A 16,877-nucleotide genomic window follows, 5' to 3' on the forward strand; every position below is an offset into this window, starting at 1 on the left:
CCGAGCTCCTTCCTCCGCGCTGAGGTTCAAGGGATGGGAGTTTGCAGGGATATCTCCGCAGTGTTTAGGTGTGAATTGAGGATCTCTCGCAGAGAGCTCTCTGCCCTTGGCCTTGCTGTGAAATGGCAGGAGCGAAGGCAGCCAGGTTCCTGTGACAGGGGTAAGGCCCTTTGCAAAGGGCCTACACAAAAGTAAATCAACCCTTGTGTTCATGCTGCTGGAAGATGGATCAGAAGCTGGAAAGAGAGGGTGAAAGCCATGTCCCCAGGCACACAGGGAGGTGAAGAGGCTGCTGGAAGGATCCCAAACCCTTCTCTGACGGGAGCACATGCGTGGGGGAGTAGCTAGCATGCTGCCCGCTGGGAGATGGGGATGGACACTCGTCAGTGGTTGTTCAGCAGCTGCGTCTGGGAATGTGTTCTAGTGCTGTGGCTGCTAAAGGCTTCATCATATTTGTAAAGGGGAAGGGAACAAGACGTAGTCCTGTGGGTTCCCTGCCTTGAATCGCATGGTGGAAATATGAAATTTGCTGTAATTTAATTATCTTTTTGGAGTGATCTAAATTAAGTCTCTGTATTACAGCTTATTCCCTAGACAGTTTGTCTGCTGGCTTGTAGCTGTGGTAACTTGCAGGTGGCTGCTTTGTGCTAGCGTGTTTAATTTTGTAGTATAGAAGTACCGTGTGTGGGTACGAGGGAGCTGGCAATTCTCCAGCAGTGGTGGTGTCTGGGGTTCCACAGTGCTATTAGTACAACATTAGGGAAGGCTTCAGTAAGCCAAAGATGTTATAATCTGTCAGTGCTTGCAATAAACTCCAGAAGGATGAAAAACTACAGCAGTTGGGCCAAGGGCACCGTGCATGTTCTACAGAATTTCTCCCTTTGCTTTCTCCTCTGTGAAAGCAATTATGAGGTTGTGCTCATCCCTCCTGCACGTCAGAGCCAAACCTTTGATGTGTCCTGGCTTGGGTTCACCTTCCCAACTGGGTGTGGTCTTATCTCTTCCTGTGCTTTTGTTGTCTTTCTAGCCACTGGGTTTAATGTTTTGTTTAATGCCGAGTCTTCAGAAACAGAAGACTTGGCACTCTTTGGAGAAAAAGAAAAACTTCCCCTATTAGGCTGAGGGATCACTTGGAAAGTGTGCAAGTGCGAGTCAAAGCTTGTTTCCCCTGCAGGTTCTCTGGTGGTTAATTACCCCTTTGATGATGATGAACAAGGAATAGCCATATACAGTAAATCTCCAGACGATGCTGTGTTTCAGCAGCTGGCACTTTCCTACTCCAAGGTAAAGCTCTAACAGGAAAACATCCTGCTGGGTTAAATCCTGCTGCTGTCGGGAACCTCCTGAGCGGCTGATGGAGGAGGGTGCGGGTACTGTGGGCGCCTGGTGTTGCCGGCGGAAGGGCCCTGAGGGAGGCTCTCGTTCCAGGAGTGGACGGATGCCCAGCATGTTCCGTCTGCAGGCGCTGGAGGAGGAGCGCTCTGTGCAGGCTCGGGGCCCAACGCCCTGAAGGGTGGTGGAAAATGCTGTACACGGTCCAGGAGGAGAGCAAGGATGTCTGTGGGCTGGGTTTGGGTGTGGGTGCAGCCTGTTGTATGGCTGCAGCACAAAATACGTGTCTACATGAACCTCTGTGTTTGGTAACAACAAAAGTGCCAGTGGCTGTAGAGTGCAGACTCAGCTTCACATGTTGCATCTTGTTTTTTAGGAAAATACAAAGATGTATCAGGGAAGCCCTTGTAAGGATATGTACCCCACTGAGTACTTCCCACATGGCATCACTAATGGGGCTCAGTGGTACAACGTTCCAGGTAAAGTAGACCTGAAGTCTCTTGCACTGTTTACCTTCAAGTTAATGCACACGCAGCTTAAAGAATTTAGTCTGATCAGTCACAAACTCTGCATTAGTCAGCCCAGATTACTGGGACTCGGGTTTCTTTTATAACCTCTTAAATAATGTACCCAGATAAAGTTATTCCTGGGGGAAAGAATTTATAGTGTAGTTTTTCTGGCTATTAGCAAAATGGTTTCATAAAATTTTACAGCAGTATATTAGCATGAAAGGTATTTACAAGAAGGATGGTTATTTGTCTGCTATTTTGGCATCCCTTTGAAGCTTGAATCTTGCCTTCTGTAAAGCCCTCTCCAGCTATAAAATGCATGTTGTAGTTTGTACTTCATCTTTCTCTACTATCTGATTTCTTTTTTTTTTTTTGAGCCATGGTACAATTGCCTTGAGGAGACCTTGCCAAAACTTTTTTTACATTCCTGTTGTAGGTGGGATGCAAGACTGGAATTACTTAAATACAAACTGCTTTGAAGTGACCATTGAGTTGGGCTGTGTGAAATATCCCAAAGCTGAGGAACTGCCAAAGTACTGGGAGCAGAACCGCCGATCTCTCCTCCAGTTCATGAAACAGGTGAGGTGCTTTGACCCCAAACAATTGTGTGAGCTGCCTCCAGGGTTTACATTAGATGTGCCAGAGGGCTAATCTGTGGGGTGAAGTGAGTGCTGCTTCCTGGCTGGCTTGGGTACCTGCTCCACAGAAATCATCCCCATCAGAACAGGTCTTGACTCCCCTTCTCCCCTTCTTCTCAACATACCAGAAATCCATATGGAAGCAGCAGCCAGGTGATGCAGGTGTGGGCTTGTTATTTACCACTGCCTTGGTTTTCTGAGGCTGGAGTGGCCTTTATGTGCTGCTCCCATCTAAGTCGGGGCTGGTGGTAGTGCTGCGCACCTGGGACGTGCAAACAAAGGTGTGGAGCAAAGAGTGCTGTGGTGGCGCCCCGAGCCAAACAATTACTCATTGTACTCATCAGGTGATCTTTGTCCATGCCAGCTGCTGGCAAGTCTGACCTGAAGCCTTTTGGAACACGTTGCTCCTCTGGGAATGCTGAATGTCCTGGGCTGGGAGCTGGTGGGATCCCACAGCGCCGTGTGGGGCGGGAGGCAGAGCGAGGGCTGGCACTCAGCAGGGTTCTGGGTCTGTGCGCAGGTTCACCGCGGTGTCTGGGGATTTGTGCTGGACGCTGTGGACAGAAGGGGCATTCTCAACGCCACCATCAGCGTTGCCGACATCAACCATCCGGTTACCACCTACAAGGATGGAGACTACTGGCGCCTCTTGGTCCAGGGGACGTACAAAATCACAGCATCTGCCCGAGGGTAAGTGGTGACACAAGGAGCAAACAGCTGCCTGACAGACTTCTCAGTCAGGAGTAGTGCCATCGCCTCTGCCTACAGCAGATGTAGGCATGGGTGTTCCTCCTGCCCTCTGGCTTGTGCAGAGTTAGCAATGTGATGCTACCCTGATGTCAAAGGGTGCTCACCTGGTGCTGGTGTACAATCCAAATCTTCCCTTGTTTGGAGGTGGTGTGGGGAAGAAGTTGATAACTTACTGTCTTTAGGGGAAATTCTCTTGCAGACAGCTGCCCACAGAAATGACTTAATCACTTCAACTGCTGCCAAAACCTCCGTGTTAAAGCAGTCTGACTTGTCATCTTGCCAGTCTGCCACGTAACCCTGCAACACCTGAGCCAAAAGCAGCTCAGCGCCATGTTGCGCCCCGAGCTTCTCCCTGTCGTCCTGCCATTCCCATGCCCCTTTGAAATGTTCTTGCTCTTTGTTTTTATGCTCCTCACTTTTGGCTGAGGAGTGGTAGCAGTCCCATGTGAGTGTCTGGTCAGGAAGCGGGGTGGCTTGTTGTGTGAGGCCTTGAACCCTTGACATTTCCTTGTGTGTTCTCTTCCCTGGGTAGGTATGATCCAGTCACTAAGACAGTGGAAGTTGGCAGTAAAGGTGGGGTGCAAGTCAACTTCACTCTTTCAAGGACAGACATCAAAGTGGAGGAGGGGAAGGTGCCGGTCTTGAACACCCCAGACACCAGTGACCCCAACGAGAAGGAGTTTGAGACCCTAATCAAAGACCTCTCTGCTGAGAATGGCCTGGAGCGCCTCCTGCTTACCTCCTCGGGGGACGTCTCTCCATACCGATACCGCCCTTACAAGGACCTCTCCGAGTTCCTCCGAGGCCTCTATCTGAACTACCCACACATCACAAATCTCACCAGGTGAAAACTCAAAGCAGCAGTGCTCAGCAACTCCCTGAGCAGCAGCCTGGAGTAGGGAAGTAGTGAAATGATGAGCTATGAATGTCATGGCTCGGAGATGGGGAGCTCGTCCCCCTCTTCCCTGTGGTCCCTGAGTTCAAGGGAGCCCCACACGTAAGGGCGTGGTGGCAGAGCATTGGCTGCAGGGGCTCACAGATGCGTCCATGTGCTTTTTCCAGACATTTTACTGACTTAAAGGGGTGCCTGGGACTGGCAATATTCCCAGAATTGTTATCCCAGGTTTCTGCAAATACCTCTGTTCCATGCTATTTCCTTCCTTTTCCAAATCCTTTCTGACATCCACCCTGCTAAGGAGTCCACAGCAAAAGTGATCACATTTGTCTTACACCTCTCAGATTTTTGATTGTCTGCCTTCAGATTTTAATTCGGTAGTGCAAGACATGTTTGAGTTAGTTTGCCCTGAGCCAAGGTCTCTGCCCTCCTGCAGGAGACCAGCTGCTGCAGTCCTCCGCTTTTCTTTGTGACCTGTAGCGCTTACCCTCTGTCAGCTTCAGAAAGCACAAATCTCTTTGTCCCAGGACCTCATTTGCTTGTTGTTACCAGGCACAACGTGCTCATGTGCTGTCCCCGCTGGTGCCAAGGCTGCTTTTCTGATCTGTAGCCCCTATTGTCCTTCCAGTTGCATCAGCCCTGATTGTGTTCCCTGCTTTGCTTGCATTCAGTTTGCTAACTTAATGGCATGACTGTGGCAACAATTTCTGTGTTACTGGAAATAGTCCTGCTTTTGTCCTCTACGCCGGGTGCTTTACTTTGATGTCCAGATGTATCCCACTCTGAAGGAAAAAAAAAAAAACCCACAATTTGGAAGCACAGGGGCATTTAGCAGTTCCAAATTAGTCGTGATGTCATAGGCTATATAGAGATATATGGAGCATTGGGTGTCCTGTACATCTGGACCTGGATACCTTCTGACACAGATGCTTGTGTTCAAACTAATGTTCATAGTGAATTCAGTTCAGTGCTGCTGCAGATCTGCTCTCCTGATGTGGTTGTGTTTTGTCCGTCACTTGTCTTTGCAGCCTCCTCATGGAGGTTGGCAGCAGTTCTTTCCACACCAGGGTTTCTGCATAAGGTCGGACTAGGGCTGTGGCTCTGTTCCTCAGCTGATGCTCTGGTTTCTCATCTCTTGGCAGTTTGGGTCAGAGCGTCGAGTTCCGTCAGATCTGGTCCCTCGAAATCTCCAACAGGCCCAACCAGTCTGAGCCTGAGGAGCCAAAGATCCGCTTTGTTGCTGGTATTCACGGAAACGCTCCTGTTGGTACAGAGCTTCTCCTGGCACTGGCAGAGTTTCTTTGTATGAACTACAAGAAGAACGCTGCTGTTACAAAGGTGAGGAGCCAGTGCGAGGGACCATCTTGGAGCCTTCCAGCTCTATCCTGAGAAGACAGTGCTCACTGGGAGAGACTTGTCTTGTTAACACTGGCTTGTGGCTTGCAGTGATTCCGTGCATAATGGGGAGGGGTTGTGAGATTCACGGGGCAAGTAGGAACCACTAACTGCAGTTCCTAGCATGAAATCCAGGTAAATAAGATGTACAGAGAATGAACCCTACTAATTGCACTTTATGTGCTGTTTCTCCTCCTTTTGTTCAGCTGATTGACCGAACGCGGATTGTGATTGTGCCTTCCCTGAATCCAGACGGACGTGAGATAGCACAGGAGAGAGGCTGCACATCGAAGATAGGCCAGACTAATGCTCATGGCAGAGATCTGGACACAGACTTCACAAGTAAAGCAAACTCAAGCAAAGTGATGTGTGGTGTCCCTGTAGAAATGCAGGCTGCTGGAGAAGTCTGCTGGCTGCTCTGGGGTTGGGTGTAGTCGTTTGGTTACAGGGTCTACCTGTAAAGAGAGCAGCACTCCTGCCCTGGAGCCTAAGCAGCACAGCTGCTGGGCAGCTTCCAGAGCTTGGATCCCCCTTACAGATGGTAATTTTCAGTCTCTTATTTGCAAGGAAAAGGTGAAGCAAAGTTCTTTAGGAACAGTCCACAGGTTGGACAACACCTAATGTATTTTTCCCGTTAATTGATTTCTTTCAACACCTGATTTCTGAAAAGTGCCCTCTGTTCATGCTCCCTGGAAGCAGTCTCCTCTTTTCATGCTTTGCTGGTTTCCATGTAACTGCCTGCTGTATCCATAGCACAGTATCAGGGCTATGCCCATCCCTCCTGGGGACCAAGTGTTCTCACTGGCCAGGCTTGGTTGGGATCATCCCAAATGCTTTCTTAAGAAAATGTCAGTTTGGTGGCATTGAGGAGAGCAAACACACATGAAATACTCTCTGCATTACAGAAGTAAATAGCTTGATGAAATAGTGATGTGTCACATTTGTTTAGCTTTGCAGATGAATTCCCCCCATGGGTAGTGTGGACTAGGTGCTTTACTTGATCTGTCAGGTGCATCTGCTGAGATCTAACAGATACCTTTTAATACATGCAGCAGACTTAAACTTCAGGCAAAAACAAAGAATGTACTTTTGCTGACCTCTCAAATAGCAGAGGAAACTATTGTCAATTCCCTTTTCTATTTGTTGTTCTGATTTACAGGCAATTACTCCCGGTACTCAGGGACACGAGAGCCTGAGACCAAAGCCATCATAGAGAACTTGATATTGAAGCAGGATTTCAGCCTCTCTGTTGCGCTGGATGGAGGATCTCTGCTTGTCACTTACCCATACGATAAGCCAGTGCAGACAGGTATGACTGACTCCTCCAGGGCCTTGCATGCACAGTTACCCTCGGGCTGTCTCTGCAGAAGTTCATGTGACCACTTGTAAGAGCTTTTTGCACTGGTGATGTTCTGTAGCCTCCTTTTGTGTTCAGCCCTTTGTATGTGGAGTTGACAGTCTGTTAAGTAAAGCTACGAAACCTCAGAGGATTCAGCTAGGGATCAGAACACTTACCATTTCTTTTCCTACAACAGTATTTAGAAGTTTCCTCTGCCAAAGCCAGTATAAAGTCTTATTTGATACCAACCCTCAGTGTTAGAAGAAATCTGGAATGCCCCTGAAACAATGTGTGTCACTGTCTAATACAGGATCATGAGGGCAGAATGGGAATCTGCCTCTCTAGTGAATAGGAGCTGCACTCTCAAAGTCTCACTTTTCTCTTTGTAGTGGAGAACAAAGAAACACTGAAGCATTTGGCATCTCTGTATGCAAACAACCATCCGCTGATGCATTTGGGCCAGCCAGGCTGTCCAAATAAGTCAGGTATGTGTGGGTAAATCCTTTAACCCTGCCGTCAGCTTGTGCTAGCCTCTGCCTGGAGCAGATCTGACAGCTGTGCTCTTGCTCTCACAGATGAGAATATTCCTGGCGGTGTGATCCGTGGCTCTGAATGGCACAGTCACTTGGGAAGTATGAAGGTACTTCATCACGGCACGAGGCTTTCCATCTCTGCTAAACAAGCATTAAAAAGCATATTTGTTCTGATGTCTGGGCAAAACTTCCCCACCTCCAGCTGCACTTTGCAAAGCTTTTTAAATACCGCCTCTTGTTGTAACTGTGGTTTCGATTTTTGCAGGATTTCAGCGTTACGTTTGGTCATTGTCCTGAGATCACTGTTTATACCAGCTGCTGTTACTTCCCGAGTGCAGGACAGCTTCCTGGCCTGTGGGCAGACCACAGGAAATCTCTCCTTAGCATGCTGGTGGAGGTGAGCCACAGTCTGGGGGAGGAAATTCTGGCAAGGAGTGAAGATAGTGGGCCGAGTGGGGAGGGGGAGAAGAAGAGTGGTATGGAGAGTCTTTGTGTTTTTGTTGGTGCTGTGTAATTACAGATGGTCATAATTTAGACTGTATGAGGAATGGATTGAACAGAGGCAACAAGTGGCCAGGAAATGTGTTGACACAAGAGTTAAACATCTGTGCTGTGTTGCCTCACAGTGGGCTGAGCAGACCTGGCAGTATTGTGCACTTCTATTTAGTATGGGGGTCAGGGATGGAGAATGGGCTGTATTTTGAAGCAAAGATTAGATCCTATTTTAGTTACAAATGTGCCATATGCTTGGATGTGAACGCAAAGGGTTTGAAATGCTTTATTTCAGGTTCATAAGGGAGTTCATGGGTTCGTCCAGGACAAGAGTGGCAAGGCAATTTCTAAAGCTACCATTATTCTTAATGAAGGTTTGAGGGTCTCTACTAAAGAAGGTGGCTATTTCCATGTGCTGTTGGCTCCAGGTTTGCACAGCATCAATGCAATAGCCGACGGGTACCAGCAGAAACATGTCAAGGTATGTGAATGTCTGTATCAGAGATCTTCCTCACGCTCCCTGTCATGTAAAGTCATCCCTATCTGGGCTCTGCCTAGTTGGCTGTGTTTAGCTGCTGATTATGTACCCAGGGTAGCTGTTTTCTGCCTTGATACAATGGATGGAGAAGAATTTCCCAGCACAGGAGGGTTTTTTTGGGCACTAGCTTTTCTTTCCATCGCACTTATCTTTGACATCCGCTCGGTCTTGCCCTGGTCAGCAAGTATCTCTCTTGTCTGGACACCTAACAGAGGTGCAAGCTTTGAGAGAGTCTGAGTTCTTGTATCTTTCTGCAGGTCTTTGTACGTCATGATGCACCCAGCTCTGTGTTCATTGTATTTGACACGGAAAACAGGATATTTGGTCTGCCAAGGGAGCTGGTTGTAACTGTTGCAGGTAAAGTGACACTTTTGATCAAAGCTTTGAGCTTTGCTTTCTGTACCAGTTCATGCTGACAATGACCCTTCTCTTCGCTGAACTGGAAAAGCAGCCTGCAGACTTAAGCCATCTCCTGCTGTCCCTTCTGAATATGTGCTTGTCCTTGCAAACTGGTCCAACAAGCCTTGGATCTGGTGATGCTGGGCTAGCAGATGGGAGGGAGGCAGGATGTAGAGAGTGTGCAGGGGTCTGAAGGCTCCAGAATGGACTTTGAGCTGCCTGGAATGGGGAGAGCCTGTTTGTGCATAATGCTGGGAGTTAGCAGATCTTGCTTCTTCCCCAAGGTTTCATTGAGTGGTGTGGCACCAGGTAAGCATTAAGAGATTTATTTTTGTGTGCGTGTCAAGGTGGCAGCTGCTGGGGAGGCTGGAGTTTATATCCAGTGGTCTGCAGAGGAGCTCAGTGATGTTATCCTAGATTGCAAGCACAGAAAGTAAAGCTAGTGCAGTGCTGCTCTGGAAGCAGCTCTCTTGCATGGCATGTCTTCTGTGGCCTGGGAGGAAGGAGCAGGGTCACAGTGAAGCAAGGAAAGTGGTTGTGACTGTAGAAGGGAAGAGAGGTGGTGGCAAGCCTAGGAGCCTCTGGGGTGGGGGAATGTGACATTAACTTTAATGCCTTCTCTCTGGCAGGTGCAAGTATGTCTGCTCTGGTCCTCACTGCCTGTATCATCTGGTGTGTCTGCTCAATTAAGTCCAACAGACACAAGGATGGTTTCCACCGCCTCCGGCAGCACCACGACGATTATGAGGACGAAATCCGCATGATGTCCACTGGCTCAAAGAAGTCCCTCCTGAGCCACGAATTCCAGGATGAAACAGACACTGAAGAAGAAACATTGTACTCCAGCAAACACTGACACCTCCCAGGCAGGAAAGGAGGTTTCCATGGACCAGACCCGGTGGTGGGGGGCGAGCCCTGTGGTTCAGTTTTGACATGTTAACTTGCAGGATGTGTCCTCCAGAGGTGTGGGTGGCAGCTCCCAACTTCGCCCTACTGTTTGCTTTGTTCCTATGTACATGCAAATCAGTGGGTGTTGGAGCCTGTGTTTGGGCTAAGGACATGGCTTGTTACATTTTTGGGTCAAGATGTGGAGGTTCACATGACGTTGTTTGAAAGACAACAGGGTGGCCAGCAGAGTTCTTAGCACTTCCCCAGCACCTCAACAGTTGGCAGATGGTGGGGAAGTGCCCCGAGACCTGCACGGAGTCGTAGTTACAACACTCCACAGCAGTTTCTCTACCTGTTTTGATTTCATGTTTTCCACTCTGTACTTGGGGGAAGCCAAATCTTTCACTTGACTCCACGTTCTGCAGAGCAGCCCTTGCAAAAAGACCAAAAAAAAAAAAAAGCCCTTGGTTCTCAGCTGCTCCCTTGGAGCTTTTCCCCACCATGAGATGCTGTGGCCTGCTATGATCTGCAGTGGTTGTGGAGCACCTCTGATGCGTTGCTACTTCCAGGCAGTGACTTGGCATCCTGAAAGCTGGGGGAGATGACATCAGTTCTTGATGTGAGTTGGAGAAAGGAGCAAATGTCAGAGCTTCAGTGAACTCTGACAAAGTTCAGTTGCTTGCCAGCTCTGCAGTACTGCTGTTCCTGACTTCTGGGGAAGAAAGAAACTTTATCCCCATCGCCCCTGGTTGCTTTTCATTTGTGCAGTAGATTTGGCCCTCGGGGTCTCACATTCGTATTACAACAGCACAGTGTCTGAAGGAGCAACTGAAGGTTGTTCTAAGCAAATGGTTAAACTGAGTGTGGTGGATACTGTAGAAAAGCAGTTGGTTACTGACTCCACCTGAACATTTTTGCTCAAGTCCACTACTATTCAGGAGGAAACAGTGAAATCTGACCGCTGCTTTGTATTCGAGCATTACTGGAGCAGCAGGGAGAGAGGTCATGGGAGTGTCCATGGCCCAGAACGTCAGTCTTAAATTTTGAAAAAAAGCTGTACCATTTGCCATTGTCTACCTAATACCGTTTAGTGATCAGAGCACTTTGGAATCACCCACTCATCGAGCTCTGGTGATGGTAGGCATCAAATTAGCCTGCTGGCTTGGCTCTCTTCTGCTGCTACAGCATCCCCGAAGTATGTAGCAAGAGCTCCACCTGCTTGTGTGTCTGCAGTTGTGGCTGCTGCTGCGGGGGCCTTGGGTGCAAAGGCACGAGGAAGGACTGAACGGCTGTGCTGGAGGGGAAGGGAAAAGCAGCCAAATTTTGTAGCACTTGGCAGGAAGTTGGAAAGAGGAGCTGCAGCGTGCATCCCCAAGACACATGGGATTTGTGGGGAATAGAAGGGATGTCCAGAAGGAAAGAATGGCTGAAACGTTTGATTTCCAAAGCCTTTATGCATCTCTGATGTTCCTGTGCTTTCTGGGCAGAAGGCTGGGGTTAGAATAGGCACTTATTTTCTTGCTGCTCATTTTCTTATTTAATTCTTGCCCCATTGACCTGAACTCCTGGGTGCAGGAGCCTGGTGCAGCAACGTCTTGGGCACCTAGTTTGCCCTGAGCTGATCTGTTCTCTGGCAGCTTGGGGAGGTCCCCTAGTGAAACCTGCACATGGTGTCTGTGGGGGGGATGTTTGCACCCCCATGTATGATGACGACTGTTCTGCAGGGCTCTGACCTGGTCTCTGGGGGAAAACTGTTGAAGACTGTTGGGCCATGTCACCTGGGGAAGGAGCTGTTCCTCACCTCTGTGTGCAGTAGATGCTCTTCCCGAACCACGTGCCTGTGGCCATGCTGCCATGCTCATAGTCTTGGCTGATTTTGTTCAGCTCTCTGGAGGGACAAAGACAACCCTTAGACACCAGTATACCTTCTTCCCTGTTCCGTGGGGAATTATATTGCAAGAAACACGTGATGTGGCTGGGGAGGTGTGCTGGGAACAGGGATGTGGGGCTGAGCATTCCCCATGCTCGTGTCCCACATTGCTGTGGTGTGAAAGAGCTGCTCTTGCTGCCGCTGTTGTACAGGAGCCATGAACATCTCTGCCTGCTCCCAGCTCATGGTGCGGAGCTGGGGATGGGCTTTGGTCCTGGGCTGTGACCCTTTTCCATCTGTAATGGGCTGCAGCACACCACCACGCAGTAGCGTTAATAACCCTGCCTAATCTCCAAACTTTTCCTGCTTCTGAGGGCTTTAACAAGAGACACAGCTGGGGTTTTGTATTAAAGTTGAGTTTGTAAATGGCTCTTGGAGCTCTGTCTGGGTTTTGTTTTCTCTGGCAGCAGGTAACGGACTGAGCTGGCCTTGCTTTGTCCCACTAGCAAGTCTCATTAAGAATTGGCCCTTCCCCTCTGAGAGTGCATTTTGCAGTTAGCTTGGAGTAGGTGTCATTTTTAAGGTGAGTGGATTTCAGATGTTTTGCAAACGTGTGAGACTTTTCTACACAGCAGGACCAGGTCCGTGTCTGGCTCTTGCCCTGCGCTCAGAGCCGCAGCAAGTAAGCGCTGGGGCTGTTTGTTGCCAGTTTTGGGAAGGCAGGAGCGGCCTCCCCTTGCCGTCAGTCTGTCTGTCTGTCCGTCCATCCGCGGGAGTGCCTGTGCCGCTTCGGGCAAGGAGCCAGTCCTCCGCGGGCCCTTGTCCCTGGAGCGTGTCGGTCCGTGCACTGTGCCTTCAAATGTACATTTTTAAAAGGGACTTGAATCGCCTTTTCCTGGGAGCGGGACGGGGCGGCGTGAGGCGAGGCCTGGCTCTGCCCTCAGCCGGGCCCTCTGTTTTTTACCTGTATACTGAGATCCAATAATCTGTATAAAACTATTTTGATGTCCACCTGGGTTGTCTCGTTCTTCCTTCAGGGGCAGGGGGGCCTTGGGGCTGCAAGGCGGATGCTGGGGACCGGCGCGGCTCCCCTGGTGCTCGGCGCTGCACCGGGGCCGCCGGGGCGAGGCGCCACCGAGCCGCTGGGGGGCGCTGCAGCGGGAGGTCCGCCCGTCCCGGCGGGCGCCGCGCGTCCGGGAAGACGCTCTGGTCCGCCCTTCTCGGTGGCCCGGTCTCGCCGGGCCGTGGCTGACGTTGGACAACAAAGATGGCGGCGGGGAGCAGCAACTACTGGGAAGGCGAGTGGGGCCCGAGGGCGGTGGGGACGGGGTGGCTGCGTGCCGCGGGGCCCGGCCGGGGCACAGCCCGGTCTGGGCGGGGCGGAACTGCCGCCGGGTCCCCTCTGCCCGCCTCCGGGGGACCGGCGCCGCCCGTGCCGGGAGGCTGCAGTGGCCCCGTCGGCCCCTCAGCCATGAGGCGTCGGGGCCCGGCTGAGCCCTGCGGTGGGGAGGCCTCGGGGCCCGCGGGGAGGGGGGCGGCACCCCGCGCCGGACCCCCCCGGCCGTGTGGGACAGGGCCTGTGGGTGTTCAGCCGTGCCCCCGCTTTCAGCGTGGGGTGCTCCGCCACCGTCAGGGCCCCCCCCTTGTCGGTCTCTGTGGGTTTCCCCACTCCGGGGCTTTCGAGAAGTCTCTGCCAGCGGCGCTTGAAAGCACCTCGTGAAAACATTTTCCCTGAAGGCGTGGGGTCACCGCGGGTTTGTGACTTCTCCCTCACTCTGGGCCGCCCTGTGCAGATCTCAGGAAGCAGGCGAGGCAGCTGGAGAACGAGCTGGACCTGAAGCTGGTCTCCTTCAGCAAACTCTGCACCAGCTACAGCAGCACCCGAGACGGAAGGCGCGACAGGTATAGGTACTAGCCCATTTTTTTATGTTTTAAACGCTGCTTGTGGTACTTGGTTCATTTTTATAATTTGCTTCATGTTAGTCCCACCTGTGGCTTTTATGCTTAGCTTCTTAAGAAGCTCATTTCAGCACTTCTTGATGCTGTGACCCTGGTGTTGGTCTTGATGCAAGAATGAGCGATATTGGCACATGAGTCAGGTGCATGATGGGCTGCAGTGGTGCTGTGTGAGAGCAGGGGAGGCTGAGTTTAAACTTCAGTTTGTAACTGAGGGGTTAGTGTGTGAGCTGATGAGAGGGGCTTTTTAAGGCTTGCTTATTTTCCAATTTTTCTTGTATTGAACTAGTAGGAGCTTTTCAGGGACTTCAGTATTAGGGGAATTCAGCCTTACACCTTTCAGGTGGGCTAGTGCAGTATTTGTAATCCCTGTTCTAATGGTAAGTGAACTGGAGCACTGGGCAGCTGTGACTCCTCCAAGGTTGCTCAGAGGACCAGCCCTCCCTTCAGGAGGGATAGCAGTTTCTTTCTGGCTTTCTCATAAGATGAGTAGTAATAGTGAGAGCTAGATACACATTTATATATATACATGAACCAGATAAATACATACACATATGAGTACTTTCTGTTTGCTTTAGGCAGATTCATGTTTGACTGAAGAATTAATGTGATAAAACTTTTCAAGTCTTTCTAGCTTATGGGCTAGAGTTGAGGTCTTCCCTGGAGTTCCACAGCACTAATTATCAACTTCTCTGTCACTGGGCACAACCTTTAAAAACTGCCATTCTTTGCTTATTAACTGTGTATCGGTTGTGAGTGTGACTACTGTATGTATGTGTGTTGATATTTTTATTTATTTATTTGATGATTGAATTAGTTTTGAACCTTTACGTGAATTTCTGGTTCTGGAAGCCTCAGAGAGTCTCAAGAATGATCATGTTACTCTTGAATCAGAGTCCTAGTCTCTTGTTTCTGGCTCAGTGCTGTTACTTGCCGGGTAATTTAATTGTTTTAATTATTTTTGCTGTCCTATGCAAAATTTACTTCTCTTGCTCTAGTTATGGTGGATTACCAAAGTAACGAGTAGTCTCTGAAAGGTATTAGTTCTCATACTTTGCAGGTTGGCATACCCTGTGTTGGGCTTCTGTTCTGTTGCTTATATATGACTTTTGATTGTGGTTTTAGTTTACCTTAAAAAGCATATAGGGAAGGTGTACTGCATGAAACTGTAATTGGCATAAATTGTGTGGTTTGCATAGCTCTGTAGAACACTGAGTGCTTAATAGGTCAGTGGGTTGTCCTAACACTGTTATTAAGGTGTAATTATGTAGCTGGTATAACATGCTAACAGTGCAGTGCTTCCTCCTGCCAATAAATAAATAAATCAAGCTTAAAAGTTGGGGAGATAAGGGCATTGGTGCTAGACACGTGCTGGTAGTAGACAAGTGTTTGGTGTCAGGCATATCTTCCAAGGAGAGGTTATATTTTCCCCAGGTGATACTGTGTCTCTAGTTCAGATAAGAGTTAAAGGCATGTATGATAAGAAAATGTAATTTTTCTGAGCTTAATTCATCTCTCTAGGAAACCTGGGTAGTCGAGCTGGCCAACACCTGACACTAGTGTTTCCTTATTTCTTGCATTTGTGAAAAGGTGATGTACTTTTCAGTAACTGCTCCTCCTCTCTTTCCTTAGCTCTGACACAACTCCTCTCTTAAATGGATCAAGCCAGGACAGAATGTTTGAGACCATGGCTGTGGAGATTGAACAACTTCTGGGAAAGGTAACTCAAGTTACTGCAGTTTCACTTCAGCATCTATTGCAGTATAGATTTCTGTGATGAATGTTAGGAAATAACGTGTGTGGGTGTTAGACAAGTGTTTCTAAAGGTATGCGTGTGCCATTAGAGCTAGGTCCTTCAACTTACACATTGTAACTTTCTTGGAAGAATAAGCCATTTCATGTTTTTGTGGGTTTTTTGTCTTCCTCTAGCTTACTGGAATAAATGACAAAATGGCAGAATACACAAATAGTGCAGGAGTCCCGTCCCTGAATGCTGCACTGATGCATACGTTACAGCGTCATAGAGACATATTGCAGGTAACAAACACATGTCTTCTTGCTCTTATTTTGTTTCCTTGTTTGGAATAATTACTAGCAGTGCTGATATTAGAGCATGCTTGAATGTCTTACCAGAAGATTTAAATGCCACTGATCCCATCTCAATTTTCTTCTATCCAGACACCCCAGTCAGTGAACTCCGAGTTGAAAAAATAGCATTTTTTATGTGATATTGGTGCCTAGTACCTAACTAAGAAAGAACAGTAAAGCATGTCATCTTATGAGGGTGTCTTTAAAAAAGGGAAGGGTACTGTAATGAATTATCTTGTCTGTGTGGTCTGTTCTGATGTGAATTTCCTATTTGTGTTAAGGAACAGTTAACATTTTAAAAGATGGTTGGATCTTACTTGAGTATATTGTGTTGTTAAATTGATCTCAGGATCCTAATTTTGGAATAACTGTTTTATTACAGGATTATACGCACGAATTCCACAAAACCAAAGCGAACTTTTTGGCAATACGAGAAAGGGAGAATCTGTTGGGATCAGTACGAAAAGATATCGAGTAAGTCATATTGTGTGTTACAGCCAAGGCATGGGACTATCTCGGAGGGAGAAGGTGGGAAACCCTCCTGTAGGAGAATACTTGGCTTAGCTTATTTGTCTGTGCTTTGAATAAAACAAAAGTTACTTGAATTCACAACTCTTATTATGGCTGTGATAAGATTCTGTTTTGTTCTTGGATTCTAGATCATATAAAAGTGGGTCTGGTGTGAATAACAGAAGAACAGAACTATTCCTGAAGGAACACGAACACCTTCGAAAGTAGGTGTTACTTGTTACTTATGTTGGAGGTGCCTAACTTTTCTGGGGGATGAAACATTCTTAATTTCAAGTATGCGTGAAAACTTTGTCCGTTTGTAGATGTGTATGTTCACAATGAATGCCTTGCACTATGTATTCTGTGACAGTGCTGCTACTTCTGCAGCTGGATAAACATTTATTGCTTATGCTGACTGAAGTGCATATAGCCGGTAGTAGTCATGGTAGTTTTCAGTGATTCTGACTTCAGGATCTTGTCTAAGTGATATTGTATGTTTTCTTCAGTGGGTTTTTGCAAGTCGCTTGTGACTCAGACTTCATGCTTAGCCCCTCTTAAGGAAGTAGATGCCTTTATAAGTATGCTAACTGGGATAAAGGTTAAAAAACAAAACAAAGTCTGAATGATTTAGCTGTTTTTCCCTTTCTTTATTTGTCAGACAGTGAAGAACCTTTTTTTTCCTTTTGACTCAACTGAATATGTACAAAAGGTGATGGAAGAGACTAATTCCAAAATTACCTGTGCA

General features: G+C 48.4%; 2 protein-coding genes across 6 annotated transcripts in view; both read left to right on the forward strand.

The window, feature by feature from the left end:
* Positions 1-12,589, forward strand: part of CPD (carboxypeptidase D) — a 27,501-nt gene extending 14,912 nt beyond the window's left edge. The window contains exons 8-21 of the mRNA XM_074845446.1: positions 1,175-1,284; positions 1,709-1,811; positions 2,278-2,420; positions 3,000-3,169; positions 3,762-4,073; positions 5,267-5,462; positions 5,726-5,861; positions 6,679-6,828; positions 7,248-7,343; positions 7,434-7,498; positions 7,657-7,788; positions 8,179-8,364; positions 8,679-8,778; positions 9,450-12,589. Of these exons, the coding sequence (XP_074701547.1) occupies positions 1,175-1,284; positions 1,709-1,811; positions 2,278-2,420; positions 3,000-3,169; positions 3,762-4,073; positions 5,267-5,462; positions 5,726-5,861; positions 6,679-6,828; positions 7,248-7,343; positions 7,434-7,498; positions 7,657-7,788; positions 8,179-8,364; positions 8,679-8,778; positions 9,450-9,676 (2,126 nt within the window). The 3' untranslated portion in view covers positions 9,677-12,589. The remainder of the gene's footprint in view (positions 1-1,174; positions 1,285-1,708; positions 1,812-2,277; positions 2,421-2,999; positions 3,170-3,761; positions 4,074-5,266; positions 5,463-5,725; positions 5,862-6,678; positions 6,829-7,247; positions 7,344-7,433; positions 7,499-7,656; positions 7,789-8,178; positions 8,365-8,678; positions 8,779-9,449) is intronic.
* A 197-nt stretch (positions 12,590-12,786) lies between these two features.
* The window catches only part of GOSR1 (golgi SNAP receptor complex member 1), a 33,530-nt gene continuing 29,439 nt past the window's right edge, over positions 12,787-16,877 (forward strand). For 4 of the 5 annotated variants that reach the window (XR_012625729.1, XM_074844979.1, XM_074844976.1 and 1 more), the window contains exons 1-6: positions 12,787-12,876; positions 13,372-13,486; positions 15,167-15,254; positions 15,464-15,571; positions 16,005-16,096; positions 16,282-16,356. Coding sequence is in view for 4 of the 5 variants with exons in the window: in XM_074844979.1 (XP_074701080.1) it covers positions 12,846-12,876; positions 13,372-13,486; positions 15,167-15,254; positions 15,464-15,571; positions 16,005-16,096; positions 16,282-16,356 (509 nt within the window). In the remaining variant the exon portion in view is untranslated. The remainder of the gene's footprint in view (positions 12,877-13,371; positions 13,487-15,166; positions 15,255-15,463; positions 15,572-16,004; positions 16,097-16,281; positions 16,357-16,877) is intronic. The other variant, XM_074844977.1, reaches the window with a different exon arrangement.

This window comes from Strix aluco, chromosome 19 (genome assembly GCF_031877795.1).
Source record: "Strix aluco isolate bStrAlu1 chromosome 19, bStrAlu1.hap1, whole genome shotgun sequence".
NCBI classification, from domain to species: domain Eukaryota; kingdom Metazoa; phylum Chordata; class Aves; order Strigiformes; family Strigidae; genus Strix; species Strix aluco.